Source organism: Phaseolus vulgaris, chromosome 2 (genome assembly GCF_051622355.1).
Source record: "Phaseolus vulgaris cultivar YP4 chromosome 2, ASM5162235v1, whole genome shotgun sequence".
Lineage (NCBI taxonomy): Eukaryota > Viridiplantae > Streptophyta > Magnoliopsida > Fabales > Fabaceae > Phaseolus > Phaseolus vulgaris.
In genome coordinates this window covers 13,415,214-13,438,075 of record NC_143499.1, presented here as the reverse complement: position 1 = coordinate 13,438,075, position 22,862 = coordinate 13,415,214, and the positions used below count along the sequence as shown (strand labels likewise).

At 34.9% G+C, this 22,862-nt stretch overlaps 1 protein-coding gene and 2 pseudogenes across 1 annotated transcript; 1 reads left to right on the top strand and 2 right to left on the bottom strand.

Moving 5' to 3' along the window:
- Window positions 1-17,432: 17,432 nt before the first annotated feature.
- LOC150029011 (uncharacterized) lies at window positions 17,433-18,836 on the bottom strand. The gene is made up of 3 exons (XM_090297885.1): window positions 18,538-18,836; window positions 18,124-18,329; window positions 17,433-17,728 (listed from the first exon to the last, which is right to left on the bottom strand). The coding sequence occupies exons 1-3, from the start codon at window positions 18,834-18,836 to the stop codon at window positions 17,433-17,435; spliced, it is 801 nt and encodes a 266-aa protein (XP_090154011.1).
- On the top strand, window positions 18,808-18,914 carry LOC137813193 (small nucleolar RNA R71; annotated as a pseudogene).
- A 3,209-nt stretch (window positions 18,915-22,123) lies between these two features.
- Window positions 22,124-22,798, bottom strand: LOC150029010 (uncharacterized; annotated as a pseudogene).
- Window positions 22,799-22,862: the final 64 nt, after the last annotated feature.

Below are 22,862 nucleotides of genomic sequence, written 5' to 3'. Positions count from 1 at the left end.
GCAACTTGAGCTGGTCACAAATGGCACCTTACTTTAGAATTGGATCAATGTTCTAATTCAAGAACTCACCAAGACTTAGCACCAACCAAGACTCATATTGAAGTCCATATATTGTCAAATGGAATCAAAACACAAGGAATGGAAGAACACAAATGATAAACCGAACAGAATAAGGAAATGAATGAAACTGCACCGAATAAAAACTAGAAACAATGCTGGAAATAGAAAACTAATTGGTACAAATGAAAAGGAAAGACTAGGAAATTAAAACTGCCGAATGGAAAATTGAATAAAAGGAAGAAGAACACTTATAGAAGAAGCTTGCTGAATTTTGAGAATTGGAAGAACACTTCACGCCACTTGGTTCCTTGATCCAAGATAAGTGATGGAATGCCGCCACTTGAAGCTCACCATTGCTCACAAGAAGACTCAAGACTCACAATTTCTCTCCAAATTTTAGTATAGTCTCTCTACTATAAAATTCCAATCTGAAAAATACAAAGAGAAGCACCTTATTCATAGCCTATGAGGTGCTGAAATGCAAAGCTAAATGAGCCTCAAATGCAATGAAATTCGGCGCCAATCTAGACAATGAAGGAAGTGTGACTTTCCTTCCTAGTTTGGCACCTCCTAATCTCCTATCTACACTCCCCCCTAGCCTCCCTTACTACTTACACCTATTTATTACATCCGCACCCCTATTCTACAAAAGAAATAAGAAGAGTCATCTTATTATACTCTTGTCCCAAAGCTCTTGCCATGCTCCTAGTAATTCGCTGGGCTTGGGCCCGTTGTTGGGCTTGGACCCCTTGTTGGGCTTGGGCTTCACGGGCTTGAGCATCCTCTACTTGGTTTCCATCATACTCCCCGGGTTGGAGAGAATTCGTCCACGAATTTGGGAAACCTGCAACAAAAGGAGTGAGATCAGTAATATTGAAAGAATTACTACCAAGATAAGTAGAGGGCATATCTAACTCATAGGCATTATCATTAATCCTCTTGATGACTTGGAAAGGGCCATCACCACGAGGCATAAGTTTGGACTTCCTTAGAGAAGGAAATCTATCCTTTCTCAAGTGAAGCCAAATCCAATCACCGGGCTCAAAGATCAATGCCTTTCTCCTTTGGTTGGCAGTGTCAGCATACTTACCAACTTTCTTCTCAATTTGTAACTTGATGCGATTATGCAAATCTTTAATAAAAGATGCCTTTTCAAAACCGTCTTTGCATAGAACCTCATCAAGTACAGGAATGGGAAGAAGATCTAGAGGTGTGAGGGGATTAAACCCATAAACAACCTCAAAAGGAGAATGGTTAGTGGTGGAATTTACTACCCTATTATAGGCAAATTCAACATGAGGTAGTAAATCCTCCCAAGCCCTTGGATTCCCGGAAATAAATCATCTCAATAATTGACCCAAAGTTTTATTAACCACTTCGGTTTGACCATCAGTTTGGGGGTGGCAAGTAGTAGAAAACAGAAGTTTTGTGCCAAGTTTCCCCCATAAGGTCCTCCAAAAGTGACTTAAGAACTTAGAATCCCTATCGGATACTATACTTCGAGGAAGTCCATGCAAACGAACAACTTCCTTGAAGAAGAGATTTGCAATATGGCATGCATCATCCACTTTGTGGCATGGAATAAAATGAGCCATTTTAAAAAAACGGTCCACTACCACAAAGATGGAATCCTTACCCTTCGATGTCTTGGGTAGTCCTAAGATAAAATCCATAGAAATATCAACCCAAGGCATTGTAGGGATAGGAAGAGGGGTATATATGGGGTTGGACCTTAGATTTAGCCTTCCTACATGCTATACATCTATGACAGAAGGTATGTACGGATTTGCGCATGTGAGGCCAAAAGAAATGTTCATGCAATGTTTCTAAGGTTTTAGCTACCCCAAAATGTCCCATAAGCCCACCCTCATGAGCCTCTCTAACAAGAGATTGTCTTATGGATCCTTGGGGAACACAAAGTCTTTTTCCTTTGAAAAGAAAACCATTATGTAAGAAAAAGTCTTTGTGACCTCCCTTGGAACACTCTTGATAGATTAGAGAGAAATCTAAGTCATCATGATAAAGTTCCTTAATGTGATCAAATCCTAAATATTGAACATTCAAAACATTTAACAAGGTATATCGTCTTGAAAGACCATCGACCACCATATTAATTTTACCTTGTTTATGTTTGATCACATAAGGAAATTGCTCAATAAACTCCACCCACTTAGCATGTCTCTTATTAAGCTTGCTTTGGCTTTTCAAATATTTAAGGGACTCATGATCACTATGGATCACAAATTCCTTTGGAAAAAGATAATGTTGCCAATTTTGCAAAGCTCTAACAAGAGCATAAAGTTCTTTATCATAAGTGGAGTAATTGAGATGACTCCCTTTGAGTTTCTCACTAAAATAAGCGATGGGGTGTCCTTCTTGAAGGAGGACGACCCCAATGCCTATATTAGAGGCATCACACTCTATTTCAAATGTCTTAGCAAAGTTAGGAAGGGCTAGAATGGGGGCTTTAGTTAATTTATCTTTCAAAGTTTGAAAAGCGTTTTCTTGCTCTTGTCCCCATTTAAAAACCACATCCTTCTTTACTATGGCATTTAAAGGTGCGGCAATTGTACTAAAGTATTTCACAAACCGCCTATAAAAACTAGCAAGTCCATGAAAGCTTCGTACTTCATTGACATTGGTGGGTGTAGGCCAATGTTGAATTGCTGCAACTTTTGTTTGATCTACATGCACCCCTTTATGACTAACCACAAACCCTAGGAAGTCTATACGATCTAATGCAAAGAAACATTTAGCATGGTTAGCATACAATTTCTCCTTCCTAAGGGTTTCTAGAACTTGTCTAACATGTGACTCATGATCTTCTAAGGACAAGCTATATATAAGAATATCATCAAAGTAAACCACAACAAACTTGCCAATGAATGCTCTTAAAACATGATGCATGAGTCGCATGAAGGTACTAGGAGCATTAGTCAAGCCAAAAGGCATGACCAACCACTCATATAAACCAAATTTGGTCTTAAAAGCGGTTTTCCATTCATCACCATGTTTAATTTGAATTTGATTGTAACCACTCTTAAGATCAATTTTGGAAAATATTTTAGACCCATGTAATTCATCCAACAAGTCATCTAACCTAGGAATGGGATGTCTATATTTGATGGTGATGTTATTTATAGTGCGACAATCCGTACACATCCTCCATGTCCCATCGTTTTTAGGGACAAGTATGACAGGCATAGCACATGGGCTCATGCTATCTTGTACCCACCCCTTAGCTAATAAATCCTCAACTTGTCTTTGAATTTCTTTGGTCTCTTGGGGATTGGCCCTATATGCAGGGCGATTTGGTAAAGAAACCCCGGGCATGAAGTCTATTTGGTGTTCAATCCCTCTTAGAGGTGGTAAGCCTTTAGGAGGATCTTGAAACACATCTTCAAATTCCTTTACCAAATGGTCCAAACATGTGGGACTATCCATAGCCGACTCATATTCACTAGGTCTAGGAATAGCTAAAAAATAGGCTTGTGAGTAACTATTACCTTTTTAACTTGTTGGGAAGATATGAGAAGGCTTCTCTTGGAATTTTTTATATCTTTTTCTTTCTCTCTCTTTTCTCTCATTTTGATTTGGTCCTCATGTACTTCCTTTGGAGAGAGAGACTTAAGAATGACTTTGTGTCCATGGAAGTTAAAAGAAATTTTGTTGGTAAAGCCATCATGAAATTTTTTTCTATCAAATTGCCATGGCCTACCTAAAAGTATATGAGTAGCTTCCATTGGAACAACATCACACAAGACCCCATCTTTATATTTGCCAATGGAAAATGTAATAGGACTTGTTTGTTCACTACTATCTCACCCACCTCACTCAACCATTGTAACTTGTAGGGCTTGGCATGAGAGATGGTAGGCAATCCAAGTTTGTCTACCACTCTTGTGCTTGCCACATTCGCACAACTCCCCCCATCCACAATCAAAGAGCATAATCTATCACTAATAAGACACCTTGAATGAAATATATTTTCTCTTTGAGTTTCATCAAAAGGTTTTAACACTTGTCCAAGCATGCGTCTTATTACTAATAGGTCACCCTCATGTGGGCTTTCACTTTCACTCTCACTTGGGAATCTAGAAGGTGAGGAATGTCTAGAAGATTCGGACCCATGCTCACTACTATCTACCCCATCATGCATATACATAGCTCGTTTGGAAGGGCAATTAGAAGCAATATGTCCTTAGCTTAAGCATTTAAAACACTTCTTACTAGACGATTTAGGTGGTGATTTAAGCCTAGAATTGGAAGTGGAAGGCTTAGACTCTCTAGGTTTGAAAGTAGAGTCCTTAGAAGGGATAGTTGAAAAAGAGTTATTTTTATTTTTCCAAGAAGAGTGGTAGTAGTTATCTTTAGAAGAATTTTTGAAAGCATTTTTCCTTGCAAGTTGATTTTCAATTTTGCTAGCAAGGTGCACCACATTTTCTAAAGAAGAATATTCTTGTAACTCTACCACGTCTTGAATGTCCTTTCGAAGGTCACTCACAAACCTAGCTATCTTAGCTTCATCACTCTCATCCATATTAACTCGAATTAAAAACGTGTCTAGTTGTTTAAAGTAATCATCCACACTTAGCGCGCCTTGATGAAACCGTTGGAGTTTCAACATAAGGTCTTTCCTAAAGTGTGGTGATACGAATCTAGCGCGTAAACATGCTTTCAAATCGTTCCAAGAGACCACGGGCGGCCTCTTGTGTAGGTCAATGTCCATGAGGTATTGATACCACCATTGCATGGCATAATCCAAAAATCCTAAAGAAGCTAACTTAACCCTATGCTCATCCCTAACCCCATTTACATCAAAAATTTGTTCAACCTTAGCCTCCCATCCTAAGTATACATTGGGATCACTTTCACCTCTAAAACTAGGAAGTTTTACATTAGGAGAACAAGGGCCAGCCACATGTTGGCGCCTCTCTTCATGGTGATGATGTCTTGGCCTTGGATTGTCTTCATAATAACCATGAGAAGAATGGGATTGCCTTGAAGAATGCCGAATAGGAGGAGAAGTTCTTCTCTCACGGTTTTGATGCATTTCTTCTCGGTTTAACTCCAAACTTTGGAGTCGTGCTTCCATCTTCCTTATCACCTCAAGATAGTGAACATTGGATTGCTTGGCATTCTTTAAGTCTTCATAAAGGGCTGCCTTTTGTGGTGAGCACGGTTTGGAAGACTCTCCACTAGAGAAATGAGCCATGAGCAGAAAATACACAAAAACAGAAAACAAAACAGTGAAAGAAACTTGTTAGACAATTAAAAACAGTGAGATATAGGTTGCTGGAAAATGCCCAAGAAAGCACTCAAACCACTCCAAGAAAATATTTTGTCCTCAACCAAGCCTTGCTTGTGGAATGGAGTAGCTTCAAGTGAAATATGTCACAACAAACCAACTTACTTAAGAACAAGTCTCCACACAACTTTAAGAAGAACAAAAAAGACAAGCAAGAAAAGGTAGAAACAATAAAAGCTAAACCAAAAAACAGAGAGCAATGTATGACAAACTAGAAAGAATATGAATGAAAGACAATCAAGAAAATAAGGAACTCAATGAGTAAAGAAGGCACACAAAAAGAGTCCTAAAGAAAAGTGCTAGAGTAGATTGAAGAAAACCGAAAACAGCAACTGGAAAAAAAAATTTAAATGCAAACTATGCTATGTTTACAGATTTAACTGGAATGATTGAAAGCGAACTGGAATGTGAAAAATTAACCACAAAAACTTCAATTGAAAGCTCTGATACCACATGATGTGAATGTAACTACAAGAATACATGATTCTTTGACATTCTTAAGAGCAACTTGAGCTGGTCACAAATGGCACCTTACTTTAGAATTGGATCAATGTTCTAATTCAAGAACTCACCAAGACTTAGCACCAACCAAGACTCATATGGAAGTCCATATATTGTCAAATGGAATCAAAACACAAGGAATCGAAGAACACAAATGATAAACCGAACAGAATAAGGAAATGAATGAAACTGCACCGAACAGAAACTAGAAACAATGCTGGAAATAGAAAACTAATCGGTACAAATGAAAAGGAAAGACTAGGAAATTAAAACTGTCGAATGGAAAATTGAATAAAAGGAAGAAGAACACTTATAGAAGAAGCTTGCTGAATTTTGAGAATTGGAAGAACACTTCACGCCACTTGGTTCCTTGATCCAAGATAAGTGATGGAATGCCGCCACTTGAAGCTCACCATTGCTCACAAGAAGACTCAAGACTCACAATTTCTCTCCAAATTTTAGTATAGTCTCTCTACTATAAAATTCCAATCTGAAAAATACAAAGAGAAGCACCTTATTCATAGCCTATGAGGTGCTGAAATGCAAAGCTAAATGAGCCTCAAATGCAATGAAATTCGGCGCCAATCTAGACAATGAAGGAAGTGTGACTTTCCTTCCTAGTTTGGCACCTCCTAATCTCCTATCTACACTCCCCCCTAGCCTCCCTTACTACTTACACCTATTTATTACATCCGCTCCCCTATTCTACAAAAGAAATAAGAAGAGTCATCTTATTATACTCTTGTCCCAAAGCTCTTGCCATGCTCCTAGTAATTCGCTGGGCTTGGGCCCTTTGTTGGGCTTGGGCCCCTTGTTAAGCTTAGGCTTCATGGGCTTGAGCATACTCTACTTGGTTTCCATCAAAGGGGTAGGATGGAGACGCATCACAACACACAACAGGCGAAAGGCCTGAAGGGACACCTAGGTGTTCGGATGAACCTGGGTGGGCGCTACGTTGAGCGCCCGAAGGACACCCATCGTAAACGTGTCGAAAGGCAAAGAAACGTGATGATCAGAGAAAAAACAAGTATACATATAAAAGAAGGGGGGACCGGCGCCCGGTCGCCCCATACATACCCTCTCAGTCGGCCAACAAGGCATGACGTCAATATAATTGGAATGACCGCCCGAATTTAAGGCCCCCAGAGAGCTTGAGCTAAAGTTCGCTAGCTTGAGCTAAAATCCTCCAGAGAGCACTGAGAATTTTTAGCTTTGGCTAAAATTCGCTAGCTTGGGCTAAAATTCGCTAGCTTGGGCTAAAATCCTCCAGAGAGCATCCATAATTTTTAGCTTGAGCTAGCACTTGCTAGCTTGAGTGAAATATGCAGAAAAATTCTGCATAACTTAATATACGTATTAGATTATAAATCAATATCACATTCAATTCATAAATTATAAATCTACACATTACATTGACAGTTCTTGTTCAGCATGATACAATCACTCTCATTGAATCATTGATTTATTATGTCCATTTATATATATATATATATATATGATATCTAATTCCAAAACCATTTAAATCAAACAAACAATTCTCAATCACAACACTTTCAATTTCAATCAAACTACAATCTACTCAAAACAAGAAATCTTGCAACAAAATCTGAACTTGGTGACCTCGTCACACTCACATTAAATATTCTAAGCTAGGGTTCTATTGAAGATTTTAAACTAGCTTCCCTTACCTTTACTTGAGCATATGCTCACGAAGAGCTCCAAACCTACAAAAATCTTCAAAAGTAGCTTAACCTGCACCACAGAGTCCTGATAAAAAATCTAACTATATCTCTAAGACTCTGATCTACTAAAGACTAATCCTAAAACTAAAAGAGGCACATGCATACACTTAGATTGAGATAGATCTACAAGTTATAAATTTGACTCAGAGAAGGGTAAAAATTGAACTTACTCTATCAGAGATTCTGATCGGGCAATCTTATAGGATTCACTGCCAAAAGTCCAATGGCAGACTCCGATCGCCAAACTGATAAGCAAGGAGATCAGAATCTTAGAGAGAAGGGAGAGAAAAGGAAAAAGAGGAACAAAACTGAAATTACTCTATAAGAGATTCTGATCGGGCAGTTTTGTAGTCTTCGCTGCCAGGAGTCCAATGGTAGACTCCGATCGCCAAACTGATAAGCGAGGAGATCAGAATCTTAGAGAGAAGGGAGAGAAAGGAAAAATGGAAACTTTTAGAGAGATGGTAGTTCTTTTTAAAATGAAACCTGAATAACTAAATTTTCTATTTATATGTCATTTTCATTTTAATAATAAAATATTCAGGTATCATTTAAAATATACCACTTCTATTCTAAGGTTATTTTCTAGACCCTTACATATGAAATTGATTTTCCATCTTAATATAGGAATAAAAAGGTAATATGTTTCTTACCATCATAATTTACTAGTTTTATTTTAATTTTTTGTTCTCTAATAAATTTTTAATTTGTTTTATTGAGAAAGTTATCCGATTCACTTTATTTCATTTTTTAAATTATTTTGTAAAATTTATTTGAAAAACAGCAATATTTTAATAGGAAAAATTTATTTTTTATAAGAAAATTTTTAATAATTCATTATGGATAAAAACATATTTAATCTTATAAATTAAAAATATAGTTGTCATAGTTGCGTATTTTAGATTGTTTTTACTTTATAAGTACAGTCTTTCGTTACTAATTTTCTTTCATATGATGAATATATAAAATATTAAAGATTTAGATACAAATTAATATATAACTAAAGGATTTTAATATTATGTTCAACTTTAAATTAAGTAACTGAATTTGTTTAAAGGAAAGCAAGAGTAAATAACAAATTATTCTCTTAAATATTTTAAGATAACTCTGTCACAATTCTTTTATGTACCAGTATTGGCGAGGCCGACCCCTAGCCTCCCAGCTCGAGACCTGGTCAACCTGACCAAAACAAAAGGAAAGACGGTCAAGACCTGAGAGACTTGGTCGAGATGAAGAGGCCGACTGCCTGTTTGGCCGAGACCTTGGAAGACTCGGCCGAGACCTTGAGAGTCTTGGCTGAGACGACCGACACCATTGGAATTTGGCCGAGGGCCGACCCATACCATGGGTACTTGGCCGTCGGCCGACCCCTACTAAAGTTAACGCTCAAACTAAGATCAGTGAAGTTAATCCATCATTAAGAATTAGGTAATGCAACCCTAAGCGGTATCCACCTCGATAAACGGGCCCAACAAGGTAGGCCCATTAGAATAATATAAATAGCACACATCCCAAGGAGTAAGGTATGTCATTTATTACTGTTCACCTACCTGAGAGTTGACCGCCCGCTTTACTGACTTGAGCGTCGGAGTGCCTTGGCAGGTACCCCCACCATCCGGTGTTCAGCCGAGGCCGAGTGCCGAAGGAGAAGCAAAAGGACGAGAAGAATCCCAGCTCACCATCGAGTCACCTGACCGACCGAAGGAAGAAGAAAAAGACTTCAATAGTTCTATAGGTCCTTCTCCCTAGCAGAAACATTTTATATTAATAAAACCAAGCACAGCCAGTTTAAATTTAGGGGCTGCCCCAAAGTTTATTGTATATAATCTTTATTTTATATGTAAGTATTTATTTAGGAAAAATATTAATTATTTTAATTTAACTACTTTTGGATTTTTGAGTTTTTCCGTTTGACAACCCAATCAAATCAATATGATTCTTCCACTGTGGCAAATTTTGTTATTTTACATAAGAATTAAAATAAAAATAAATTTTATAAGCTGAAAGAAAAAACATGTACATATTTTACTAAAGTGAAAACCTTTTTAATATAATCTTATATATTACATAGTCAAATCACATACCTAACTTGATAGTCATTATAGTCCCAAAATTATCATCCACTATAAATCCATTAAAAAGTTTCTAAAGTTTATAATAATTTAAAATACAAATTTATTCATTTAAATTATATATGTAAAGATACAAATATTTTAAAAAAAATCACAATAAAAATTTATATTTGGTCAATTGTATTTATATATAATATAGTCATTGTAGTTTATAATAATAATATAAACAAACACATATAAGAGTAAGAGTAAGTGGTGGTGGATTAAGTTAAATTAATTTCAATTCAGTGAAATCTTAACTTTTTTACTTGACAAGTGAATCAAGTCAACTATAGTACAACTGAAGATTATCGTATGCACAGGAAAGTAATGATATTAAAGTATAATTATCTTTTAAGATGAAGTGATACATGATTTGAAAATGATTTAAATATAATATTTATAAATAGCAATTATAAATAATAATAATAATAATAATAATAATAATAAATATTTAAACCGAGAAGTGAAGTGTTAGACAAATCATTGAAGCAAGGAAGTAACAATATAGCAAAAATGTTGGGAATGAAATAACTTTGTGACTTTTCTTTGTTATTGTTATTTATAAATGCAATGTTTTATTCAAAATTCTCGTTCCTATTTTGGCCAAACCAAGTCGATTCCCCGCGCAAGGTTATCTAGAGCAATAAACCAATGTTACAAATTACCTATGCATTAGGATGGAACAGTTCACCATAGTCTAAGCTTCGTGCTCTGCGACCATTGAATCTTATGGCTTGCTAAACTTGCTCAATAGGATTAAAAAATATGAAATCTTCGGCCTCATTCATGCCTTAGGGACAATCAATGGTTGTTCCTCACCATTGAGCATTAGGTACACTACCAGACCTAATGAATTTGAATATAAAAGAGAAACATGCATCTATAAACAACAATAACTCCAAAATCTCACTTAGTTATTCAATCCCAACAATATAGATTTAGCAACTCATGATAAGATATTATAGTAATACTTCAAGATGAGAAGTTAAACACTATAAACACGAATTCGTTAGTGTTGTTACCATCTTGGCTTCAACTTTTCTTTCTCCATACATTAACCTTCACTTATGAGATTTTGGCCTTGTAGTTTGATTGATTATGAAGTTTAGACTATTTGAGCCTAAACCAACAAAATCTCTATATCTAAATCTCTTTTTGAATCTCACTTGATCATCTTAATCTCTATGTTTCTCTATCTCTTTATATGTCTTTATTCCTTGAGACCTCTTAATGCCTCTTGATGCTTTGAAAGTTGTCCCAACGTCCCTATTTATATATTTTATAATGAGATTCAAAGGGATTTATAATACGCTTAGCATAGACCAATCCGCTCAGCGGATTGGCTTTCTTCATCCTTAAGCATTATTTTTGGGCTTCAATCTTCAATCTTTGGGCTTCTTGAGATTTCAAAGTTAGGGATTAGTCATAGATTCATTTTAAATCCCTTCCAGCCTATAGATTTTTTAATCATGAGAGGCAAGATTCCCTTGGCTTAGGCTTCAAGCGAAATTTCCTTTCTCCCAAACTTGGTGTATGTTGGTGTGGCCCTTTTTGAGTGAAATTGGGTTTCTTCATTCTTAAGTATTCTAATTCGCTTAGTCCTTTTGATACAACCCAACTCGACAAGCAGATGATCAAGGACACAACAAACACTTCACAATTAGGTTAATTATCTCAGCATACAAGACTAGACCCCACCAAATCTTATAAGAGTCTCAGTAGAAGAAGAACCATACATGGATCCGAATATCAGTTGTTCTTCCTTCTAGTCTTTTTACAAGAAAAGATTAAGTAAATAAACACTTTGGGGTTCAAATAGAAAAATAAGCTATATTAGGGTGTATTTAGTATAATTTGGGCCACCTAAAACCTAGCTTCTAGAAACCCTACTGTCTAGAAGATCACCCATGTGCCACCCATGTGCTCACCTTTGACCTAGATTCTAGAAGACTCCCCCATGTGCTCACATTTGAACTAATTTCTAGAAGCTTGTAGTTATTTACACCCCTACCCTTCCTCTCTTCCTCTCCAAGGCACGCATATCTATAAATAGGGTGTCTCCCATCTTGTAAAACACCTTGAATTGGAATGAATAAGAGAAACTCCGCACCTCAACATCAACACCATATAATTGTGTTTTTTCTTTGCCCTTTAGAAAAGAACCTTCACATTTACTTAAGCACTTGGTTAAGTTCGTGCCCAGTGGCAATCTTCTATGGGTTTCTAATCATATTCTACTTAAATCAAAAAATCATAAACAAAGTGCAATCCATTAAATGTGCAATTCTAAAATCAACTCACATCACCTTTGGTTTTTGTTCAACCCTTTTGTCTCTGGAATCATTTGATCTATTGGCCTCAATTTTCTCAGCATATGCATATGCGTTCAATGTTTTGAGTTTTTTCCATGGAGCTTGTTCTCAGGCTCAATTCGCTGAGCCATTCTACATGTGTTAGGAGGATTGGCTTTGTTGCTCCATCCTTGTTGTTTTTCTTTTCTGCACTTTTATGCAATTAGCTATGCATTTTCCTTCTTTTCCTCTCTGCCTTCATGTGTTGTTGTGGTTGGAGGTTTTTGGCATGATTCTTACTGTTATTTATACAATTTTCATCTAAACTACATGCCTCTTTTTCTACTAAAATAACTACATTTTAAGAACTTATCAACTCCCCTAACTTAACTCTTTGTTTGTCCTCAACCAAAGTTCTTGTAGGTGTAGTTCTTGGATTGGAAGTGACTAGTTAGTACTTGTTAGAGTCATTCTAGAATTGAAGCTTCCATACTTGTTCTTTATGCACAAGTCTTAGTACACTAAGTCAACTTCACATATGCAGTTATATCAATTCAAAATTCTAAATCATGCAGCAATTAGTAGTTATACCCCAATTAAGTCCTAGACCCAACCCACCTAGTTGTTTTACTCTTTAAGTGAATTCTAGAACTTTAAACTAGACCACTAACACTTGTTCATCCAGCAGATGATCTTCATTTGATCATCGTTTGGTCTATGTAACACTCATGCTTTGTATGTTCATTTCAACGTATCATCCAACACATCCAATTTGTCATCTGATGCATATAGCTTTAAGCACATTATGTTAGTCTTTATCTAATGCAGAAGTATGACTCTTGGTCCATTGAGTTTAGTTGCAGACTTTGTCTGCTACTTGCTGTAATATATAATCATCACAACTGCAAAAAGGTAGCTGAAAAAGTAATTCTCACAGCTGGTAGTGTGGTGGATGAGAGGTTAGGCTAGAATAAGGATTGCCACTAAGAGCCTGATTGATTTTATGGAAAAACTAAGGGTTAGATCTTTGTTTACCTATTTCGACAAGTGTGTCAAGTTAAAAGTCATAATTTGTCTTAAAATACGAATATCGAACCCACAAGGAACAATTCTCTTAAAATTTTAATGTGTAAAACTCACGAGATATTGAAATATGTGCAATGAATTGATTCAAGAGATATGGACTTTGTTTGAATAAAATGTGCTTGTAATTTAAATAAAAAAAAACAGAATCAATGATTATAAGAATTTGATTAATGGAATTGGGATTGAAGTTAATCTTTCTCACTCATTTGTATTTTGGTAAATAAAACATACAACATTCTTACTTAATTGATATTGATGTAACAAAAAAAGTCATTCACACTAATTCCTCAAATATGAAATTATTAAGATCATCTTCTAAACATTGATTCATCAACTATTAGCATAGGTTCTTATCATTAAGAAAAAATATATAAAGCATTTGATATATTATAATCTATTCCAAGTATTAAAAAAATCAATTATTTTCATTTAGGCCAGGTCATTGGAAATACTTCCCAGTAAATTCAAAAGATCTAAATTAAGAATAAAAATTCAAGCTTTAAGCATAAAATGAAAATAACAATATCAAATAAGAACAAAATATTATAGATCAATATCACCTCAGTACATGATGTAATCCAATTAGCCAGGAAGATGACGAAGGACACAAAAGACACTTCCAACTTTGATCAGTCATCTCAGCCTACAAGACAAGACCCCACCAAATATCTGAATGACCTCAGCAGAAGAGGAACTGGACATAGACCAGAACATCAAATGTTCTTTCTTCTGGTCTTCTTACAAGACAAAATGTTAGTAAATAAATTGGGCTCACTTTAGGGGTCCAAATAGAAGAATAAGCTAGAGTAGGTTTACATAGCATAAATAGGTGTATACTTAGCAAAATGGGCTTGTTCCAAGCCCACTTTTTCATGACTCATGCACCTAGAATTAGGGTTTTTAACCTAACTTCTTGAAGCAATGCCTAAGGTGCGGTTTTGACCATGGTCAACACCCTAGGCAGTCCCTCTCCCCTTCCTTTTCTACCTCTCTCTCATCTTGCTCTCCAAGTCACTCCTTCCTATATAAAGGGTGCCTCCCTCCATGTATTTGGACATTGAAATTGAATAGTAAAAAAACTCTGCAGGAGTGATTTTGTGAGCTTGTGAGCTATCATTTTTGGGTCTTATCTTGGATGGGTAACATCTTAAGTGGTGGCTCTTTGCAACACTCATCTTGGAGTCCTCTCTTCTCCAAGTGGCGTGACATCTTTCTTTCTTCCATAAGCTCTTTTTATCTCTTCCTCTTTTTTTTTATCTTTCTTTGCGCCCTCCATTCCCTTCATCTTTATACTTTCATGTTTGTCTCTTAATTTGTTGGTTATCTTTGCCTTATTCTATTCAATTCCGCACCATTGCATTATTGTCACCATATAATTGTGTTTTTTTCTTTGCCCTTTAGAAGTGAACCTTCACACTTACTTAACCACTTGGTTAAGTTCGTGTCTAGTAGGAATCTTCTTTGGGTTCTCACCTTACATTGCTAAAAATAAAAAAAAATCATAAACAAAGAGAAACTAATAAAATGTGCAATCCTAAAATCAACTCACATCAGTACATAGGAGTTAGACACTATTACATTCAATCCCAAAGGAAAGGAATTAGCCACTCACAATAGCCTTTATATGCACTAAAAGATGATTGAAAGCAAGAGAAGAAGATTTAGAACGTTTCTCGTTGACAACTACCTCTTAAAGTTTCCTTCCTATCCTTTCTTGCTGCCTTATGCCCCTTTTTAACCTAATTGGGCTTGGGTTAAGGGACATCTATATTCATAGTATATCCATTTGCTTCGTCTCTCCTTAAATTTCTAAAAATAACACAAAATTGAAATTGAATAGTTCTATTAACCTCATAACTTCAAAATATATTATTGAATTCTAATTTTTCAAATTAGGGTTGAATCACAGCTTAATCAACAAATAAAATCAATAATTGTCTAACTTTTTGTATGAAATTTCACTACAAAATGACACTTATCAACTACCTCCAACCTAGAATCTTGCTTATCCTCAAGCAAAGTAAATAAATCCAGATAAATCAGACCATGGTTCAATTATCAAAACAACTTCATTAACTGAACAATAGATTAAATTAGAAACCTCCGATGCTTCCAAATTCAAATGTAGCAAGAAATAAATGCAATCAATTTCCAATATAAATAACTCTAACAATGAAATGACAATTTTAGTCAGGAATCTTTTCTCATATTCGCATAGGTAAGTGTTTTCTCTGAACTTTAACTAAATCTTAACAAATCATAGTTCCCTTTTCATTTTTTTCTTCATATCACAATGATATCCGAAAAATGAATCTTAAAGTCTTCTACAAGATTGTAATGAGGTTGGGTTTCCAAAAAATATTGGTTTTTCAAATAACAAAATGTATACTTAAAAGATGAAGAACATACCTACAATTTATCATATCTAATCCCCAAATAATAATTCAACCATCTTCACCCTTTTTTCTTTTATTTTTGAAATAATATGAAAATAAAAAAACAGACTATTCTAAAATAATTAATAACAGAAACAAACTCTTCCAAAATAAATCTATTACTCTTTTTCTTTTCATTTATTAGAACCAACCATTCCCTTATATAACTTGCATCTATGTTCTCTACCCTAAGTATGCCAACAAGTAGAAAAATATAACATTTAGGGTCCAGGATGCAAATAAAAATTATGAGTTCAAAGGGGTATCACAATAAAATGTTATTAATTTGAACAAAGGTTACCTATTTGGCTTTGGGTTTTCTAATTCTAATTTATTCAAACGCCTTAATCATTTCCATATTCTTTTATGATGCAACACAAATACAAAAAAATAGGCAATAACAATAGTCAATTGATCAATGAAACTCTTTATATGTTCAATGTTCACACACTCACTTGGTTTAATTACTCTAACTCCTTACTTTCTTGCCATTCACTGTTCCAACTAATCATTCTGTTCAATTTTCATACAACAAAATCTCAACTCAGTTTGAATATAAATTTAACACAATTTTTTTTTCACCTATGTCCATATCACTAAGTATTCTAATCTTAAAACCCAAGGTCTAATTTAAATACTAGAAAAATAAACACCTAGAAATTAGAAAAAAAAATAAGAAACTAGAAAAACTAGCAAAATAAGAGAACTACAAAATTAATAAAAATAATAATAATAAAAATAAAAATAAAAATAAGAGAAATCAAAATTAAAATTAAAATCAGAATGATAAAACCATTTTCATTTCAGCACTTGTCAATCTCCTCTAAGTTCATCCATCTCTGTGTCAAATTCTTCATCTATATTTGTATCAACATTATTTGTTGGACCTGTGACCCAGGAAAAGAATACATGTCCCCAGGTCATGCAACACACAATCCAAACTCTTTCGGGGTCATCAACATGGGAATGAGATGAACCAAATTAAAACAAGAATTAAACCAAGAGATTGATGCAGGAACACTTAATGTAAACATATTAAAACAAAAGAAAAAAAATAAAATAAAATAAACATAACCAAACATAAAAAAAAACATTGGGTTGCCTATCAGAAAACACTCGTTTAACGTCATATAGCTTGACACATGTTTCAATCATGGTGGATGAGCCCTATGTTGCAACATTTTCATGATTACATGTTTAATTCTTCTGGAGTATGGACTTTCAAGTTCAATAAATCCATCAATCCTAACTTCCTTGACAACTAACAAACTTTCCCATTTTGTCTTTAACCTTCTAAGGGTGAGTTTTATCTTAGAGCTATGAAACATAATTGTTTGACGAAGTTTAAACTCATCTTTCATTATACTTGTGTTCTAGTGAACCTTGTCTTCCTCATTCAAGCATGATGCAAATAACTTAGTGGCATTAAGTTTCTTTTCCATATTCAGGTTCAGACTCTTTCTCTTTGCCAACTCTTTATGAAATAAAACAATTCAAAGCTTTCTCTAACATATTAAAAGTGTGTGACTGCTTTTTGGTTCCAAGAAATGCTTCATTTGATGCATCTATTCTTAGACAATCCTTCCCTATATTAGAATGTTGCAATACCTCAAAAGCATTAAAAGTCACCTCATCATATTGAGCTCTCACTTTAAGTTTTTTATCATCTACATCAATAATAACTTTAGCAGTTTTCATGAAGGGTCAATTATTAAGGGAACCTCTTTGTCTTCTTCTATGTTTATCAAAAAAAGAAAATCCACTAGAAATATGATTTTTTCCACCTTGACAAACACTTACCTCTTTGTCTTCTTCTATGTTTATCAAAAAAAGAAAATCCACTGGAAATATGATTTTTTCCACCTTGACAAATACTTAATTGATCTATCAGCTAACTATAGTGTCATCCTGGTGGGTTTAACCTCCAAATCTCCTATCTTTTTCATCAAGACCAAAGGCATTAAATTGATGCTAGCCCCCAAATCTAGTAACGCCTTGTCCACAAGTAAAGCACCTATGGTTACTGGGATACTATAAATTTTTGGATCCTTGGATTTTAAGGGCAAGGATTTCTGAATAATAACGCTACAACTAAACTCCAAATCTATAATATCTTCCTCTATGAATCTCATTTTCTTTGTTAGCAACTCTTTCATAAATTTCACATATGTGGCCATTTGCTCTAGGGCATCTACAAAAGGAATATTAATCTGCAGTCAATTCAAAATATCTTGAAATCTAGCAAATTGCCTTTCCCTATCCTTTCTTAAGGAAGCATGAGGATAGGGTACATTTAGAATAGGAACACTTCTATCTGGATTCCCATTTTTTTTTCTTTTTCTCCCTTTTCTCTTATATATTTACACTTTTTTTTTCTTTTTTCTCCCCCTCTTCTCCCTTACACTCATTTTTCTCTTTCTCGTATTTTCTCTATTTATCAACAACTGATTTATCACCAATCCTCTCTCCTACAACTCTATCACTTCTAGTGGTGATTAAATAGCAATGCTCATTGGAATTAGTTTAAGTGTTTGATGAAAATGGACCACTTTTTTTATCTTCCAACTCTTTAGCAATCTATCTCACCTGTGTTTCTAAATTTCTCATCTAAGCTTTTGTATTCTTCTGATTGGAGAACAATGCTTGCATAAATTTCTCCAAGGTATCCTCCAATTTTCTCGTTCTCTTCTGAATTGAAGGATAATGTGGTTGTTGTTGAAAAAGGGGTTTGCCTGTTAGATGGATCAATATCTTGTTTCCACCCAAACCTTGGTTCTGATTGCTTCTTCAACCTTGAGACATATTATTCAGATGATTATTATTGTTGGAGAAACCATCTGGCCTTCCCTAATTACCCATGTAGTGGAATTTCTCTTCAAATGGGTTGTTTTGATACGAACAATGCCATTTGAATGATTGCCTCCACAAAAATCACATCTCATGGATTAATTTTGGATATGAGAAGACTACACAACTTATATTTGTTGAGGAAGTTTTCACATTTCTTTGGTTAATGCTTCAATATGCTGAGTTAAAATTTTATTTTGAGCCAGAATTGCATTTGAAGTATTAAGCACAAGCACCTTTTTTGTGTGTATAATTTGTCTATCATGTTGAGCTTGATAATTCATTGAAACTAATGCTTCAATAAGTTTTGTTGCTTGTTCAACATTGACAACCATCATTGTACCCCTAGCTATTGCATCCATGATCATCTTTGTATCAGGTCTGAGATTGTTATGAAAGATATTTAGCTGAGCAATATCTTCAAATTCGTGATTTGGGCACCTTCTTAGCATTACTTTAAACCTCTTTCAGGCTTCACAAAATGGTTCGTATGGTCTATGTCTAAATATAGAGATATCAGACTTGACTTTGATGTAACAGAAGAGTGGAAAAAATCTTTGTAAGAACTTCTCTTCTACGCCTTTCCAACTAGTGAGGCTCTAATTTAGATGTGGCTTGAGTCATTCTTTAGCTTTACATGCTAATGAAAAAAGGAAATAAACACAAATGAACAAATTCAATATCACCTTCTTGGAACCCCATTGTTCCAACCAACTCATAAAACATAGAAAGATGTGTATACAGATCCTCATGGTCCTTGGCAGTGAATTGATGAGTACTAATCAAACCGAGGAATGTTGGTTTGATCTTTAATGGCTTAGTAACACGAGGTATTGCGATGCTGAAAATGTAACATCCATAATTTTACCCATATATAATAAAATAAAAGTAAAACAAGCAATATCTAATTACAAATAACATATACTACTTTCTCATATGTGTATCTCAAAAGAAATATCCCTCTTCATAGAGATTTAATATATACATCAGAAGTTTTAACAACAAAACAAAGCATTCAAATAAAACTATCTCATTCTCCAACTGCTCACTAAGGAACTCTATTACCTGCAATTTCATCTGCTCCTGTGTAAAACACGATCATCACAGATAAAGAAACAAACACAAACAAATAACAAGGTAAGCTATCTATATAAAAAGTTTTGATAGAATTTAAATTTCAAATTAGTAAGCATAATTCATCAATTCTTGATGTGAATGTAACTACAAGAACACATGATTCTTGACATTCTTAGGAACAACTTGAGCTGGATTTGAAAGGCACTTTACTTTAGAATTGGATCAATGTTCTAAATTCAAGAACTCACCAAAACTAAGCACCAACCAAGACTCATATGGAAGTCCATGTATTGTCAAATTGAATCAAAACAAAAGGAAAGAAGAACAAGAATTAAAACTGGACAGAATTTAAAAGATAGCTACTGAACCAAAACAGAATTAAGAACACAATGTTGGAAACACAAAATTAAACGGTAGAAAAAGAAGTAAACTCTAGGAATCAAAACTACCGAATGGAAAATTGAAGAAAAGGGAAGAAGAACACTTATAGAAGAAGATGCTTGCTGGATTTTGAGAATTGGAAGAAGCCATTCACGCCACTTGGAACCTTGAACCAAGATAAGTGATGGAGTGCCACCACTTGAAGCTCACAATAGCTCACAAGATAAGGCAAAGAAGAGGAAGACTCAAAACTCACAAATTCTCTCCAAAATTGAGTATAGTCTCTCTACTATAAAATTCCAATATGAATTGTGAAGGACCTAAGCCCTCCTTTTATAGGAGTAAGGGCTGGTCATTTACATAGCTTATTCCCTAAGCTACCCAAAAAACTCCTAAGATCACACCCCCCCTTACTAAGCTCACTCCCCAAGCTTCTAGAATTTGCTAAACTAAAGCCTAAAGATGCTTTTACAAAAGAGGTGTCTCATGTTTCCCTCTAAGCACCTTTCTAAACATTATTCTATATTATTTACAATTTAAAAGAAACTATAAAGAGAGATATTTAATATGAAGCCTATTATTTGAGAGTTTGTAGACTTCTTTATCTTTAGGCTTGATCTTCTCTTTGACTTCTTTTAATTTGTGAGAAGACTAGAAGGAAGAACTTCAAATGTGTAGGTGAAAATCCTCTTCCTTTATTAATAAAATCCTCTCCTAGTGGATATTCATCAATTCTCATATGAATTCTCAAACCATAAAGTGTCTATTACATTCATAAAATTCATCTTTCATATGTCAGACTTTTACTGACTCACAACACATAGACACTTGACTCTACTCCCGGAAGACTCGTGTATTGAAATTAGCATCCAGAGACCTGCACCTGTCATACTACTGTTGTGAAACCCACACAGCCATGCACATAATTATATCAATATCTCATCATCTCATCATCTTCATATGACAGGGTAAATCTATTTGATATGCTCTAATCAGTTCTATCAAACCTTAGACTCAGCCAAATGGACCTCCTTCGACTCTCACCAATTGATTAACTTCATCTATATGATTCCATTATATCAGTAGAGTCAGGATCGTCTCATTCACAGGACACTCACAAATCAATACACCCTAATAACAATCTCAACATTCCTTTCATGAAAATACTACATCTTGATCACACTTGAACCTCATTACATACATCATTTAACATATCAATGCACCACTCAATTACTTCATATTTAAACTTTCTAAACAATCCAAATATATCTCAAACTTTACTTAAACACATAATTAATTCCAAATATATGCTCTTTAAATCAATCATCATCTGAAATCACACAACCACTTCTCATCAAGCATCTCACTTAAGTAATTCAACAAAATATTCAAAAAGAACAGTTCAACTCATTTATATTATCATTCAAACACTTTCAATTCTCAATCATAAACACTTTCAACAAATTATTTACCTTAAAATCAATATAAAAGATTCAAAATCAACCATTCCAGTCAATATATTAATTTACTCTTCAAAAGAGACAATCCTACAAGCAAAAACAATTGGAATTGGTGACCACGTCACCTCCACATCCAGAATCTTCTAACCTAGGGTTTTATTGAAAATAATAAGACTAACTTCCCTTACCAGAACTTTAGCTGATGCTCACTAAGAGCTCCAAATATATCCAAAAGCTTAAAGGTAATTAACCTGCACCACAGAGTCCTAATCAAAATCTAACTATATAACTAGGACCTTGAGTTAACAGAGATTAACCCTAAAGCTAAAAGAGTCACATGTAAAACTCATGTAGAGACAACCCTATCAAGTTCAAAATTGGACTCAAAGAAAAGGGCCAAAAATGAACTTACTCTGTTTAGGATTTTGATCGGGCAATCTTGTAGAGTTCATTGCTAGGAGTCCAATGGCAGACTCCAATCGTCAAACTAATAACTGAGGATGTCAGAATCATAGAGAGAAAGAAAGGAAAGGAAAAGGGTACAAAAATGAACTTACTCTATCAGAGATTTTGATCGGGCACTCTTGTAGTCTTCGCTGTCAGGAGTCTAATGGCGTACTCTGATCGTCAAACAGATGAACGAGGAGATCAGAATCTTAGAGAGAAGGGAGAGAAAGGAAAAGGGAACTTTTAGAGAGATGGTGGTTATTTTAAAATGAAACCTGAATAACTGAATTTTCTATTTATATGTCATTTTCATTTTAATAATAAAATATTCAGGTATGATTTAAAATATACCACTTCTACTCTAAGGTTATTTTCTAGATCCTTACATTCTCCCCAGCAAGAAAAAAAATTTCGTCCCCAAAAATTGACTTACCAGAAAAGAGATATGGATAGGTTTCTCTAATGGTTTCTTCTAATTCCCAAGTTGAATCACCATATTTATCATCCCACACCACCTTCACCATACTGATGGTCTTGCCTCTGAGCTTTTTACTCTGATGGTCTTCAATCCTAACTGGTTTCGCTTCAAAAGACAAGTTATCCTTGATTTGCACATTATCCACTTCCAACACATGACTAGGGTCTGGGATGTACTTCCTTAGCTGTGATACGTGAAAGACATTATGCAGGTTTGTTAATTGAGGAGGTAGAGCAATCTCATAAGCCAATGGACCTATCTTCTTTAGGATCTGATATGGTCCAACAAACTTAGGAGATAACTTCCTTGATTTGATAGCTCGTCCCACACCCTTGGTTGGTGTCACTCTCATGAACACATGATCTCCAGCTACAAACTCCAAAGGCTTTCTCCTCTGATCCACATATTATTTCTGCCTACTTTGAGAAGCTTTCATTTTGTCTTGTATCTGCTTCACCTTCTCAGTGGTCTGTTGAATTAACTCTGGCCCAACCAAAATTGTTTCACCATCCTTATACCAACGTAAAGGAGTTCTGCATTTCCTCCCATACAAAGCTACATATGGTGTCATCCCAATACTGGCATGATAACTATTATTATAAGTAAACTCCACTAGAGGCAACATCTCATCCCAA

Bases quoted from the DNA above. Each gene is read 5' to 3' on its own strand.
- LOC150029011 (XM_090297885.1), bottom strand. From the start codon at position 18,836: ATGCTAAGAAGGTGCCCAAATCACGAATTTGAAGATATTGCTCAGCTA. The intron at 18,330-18,537 runs GTGAAAACTTCC...ATATGTCTCAAG, and splicing joins GAAGCATTAACCAAAGAAAT to GTTGAAGAAGCAATCAGAAC. The intron at 17,729-18,123 runs GTGAGATAGATT...TTCCTTTTGTAG, and splicing joins TGAGAAATTTAGAAACACAG to ATGCCCTAGAGCAAATGGCC.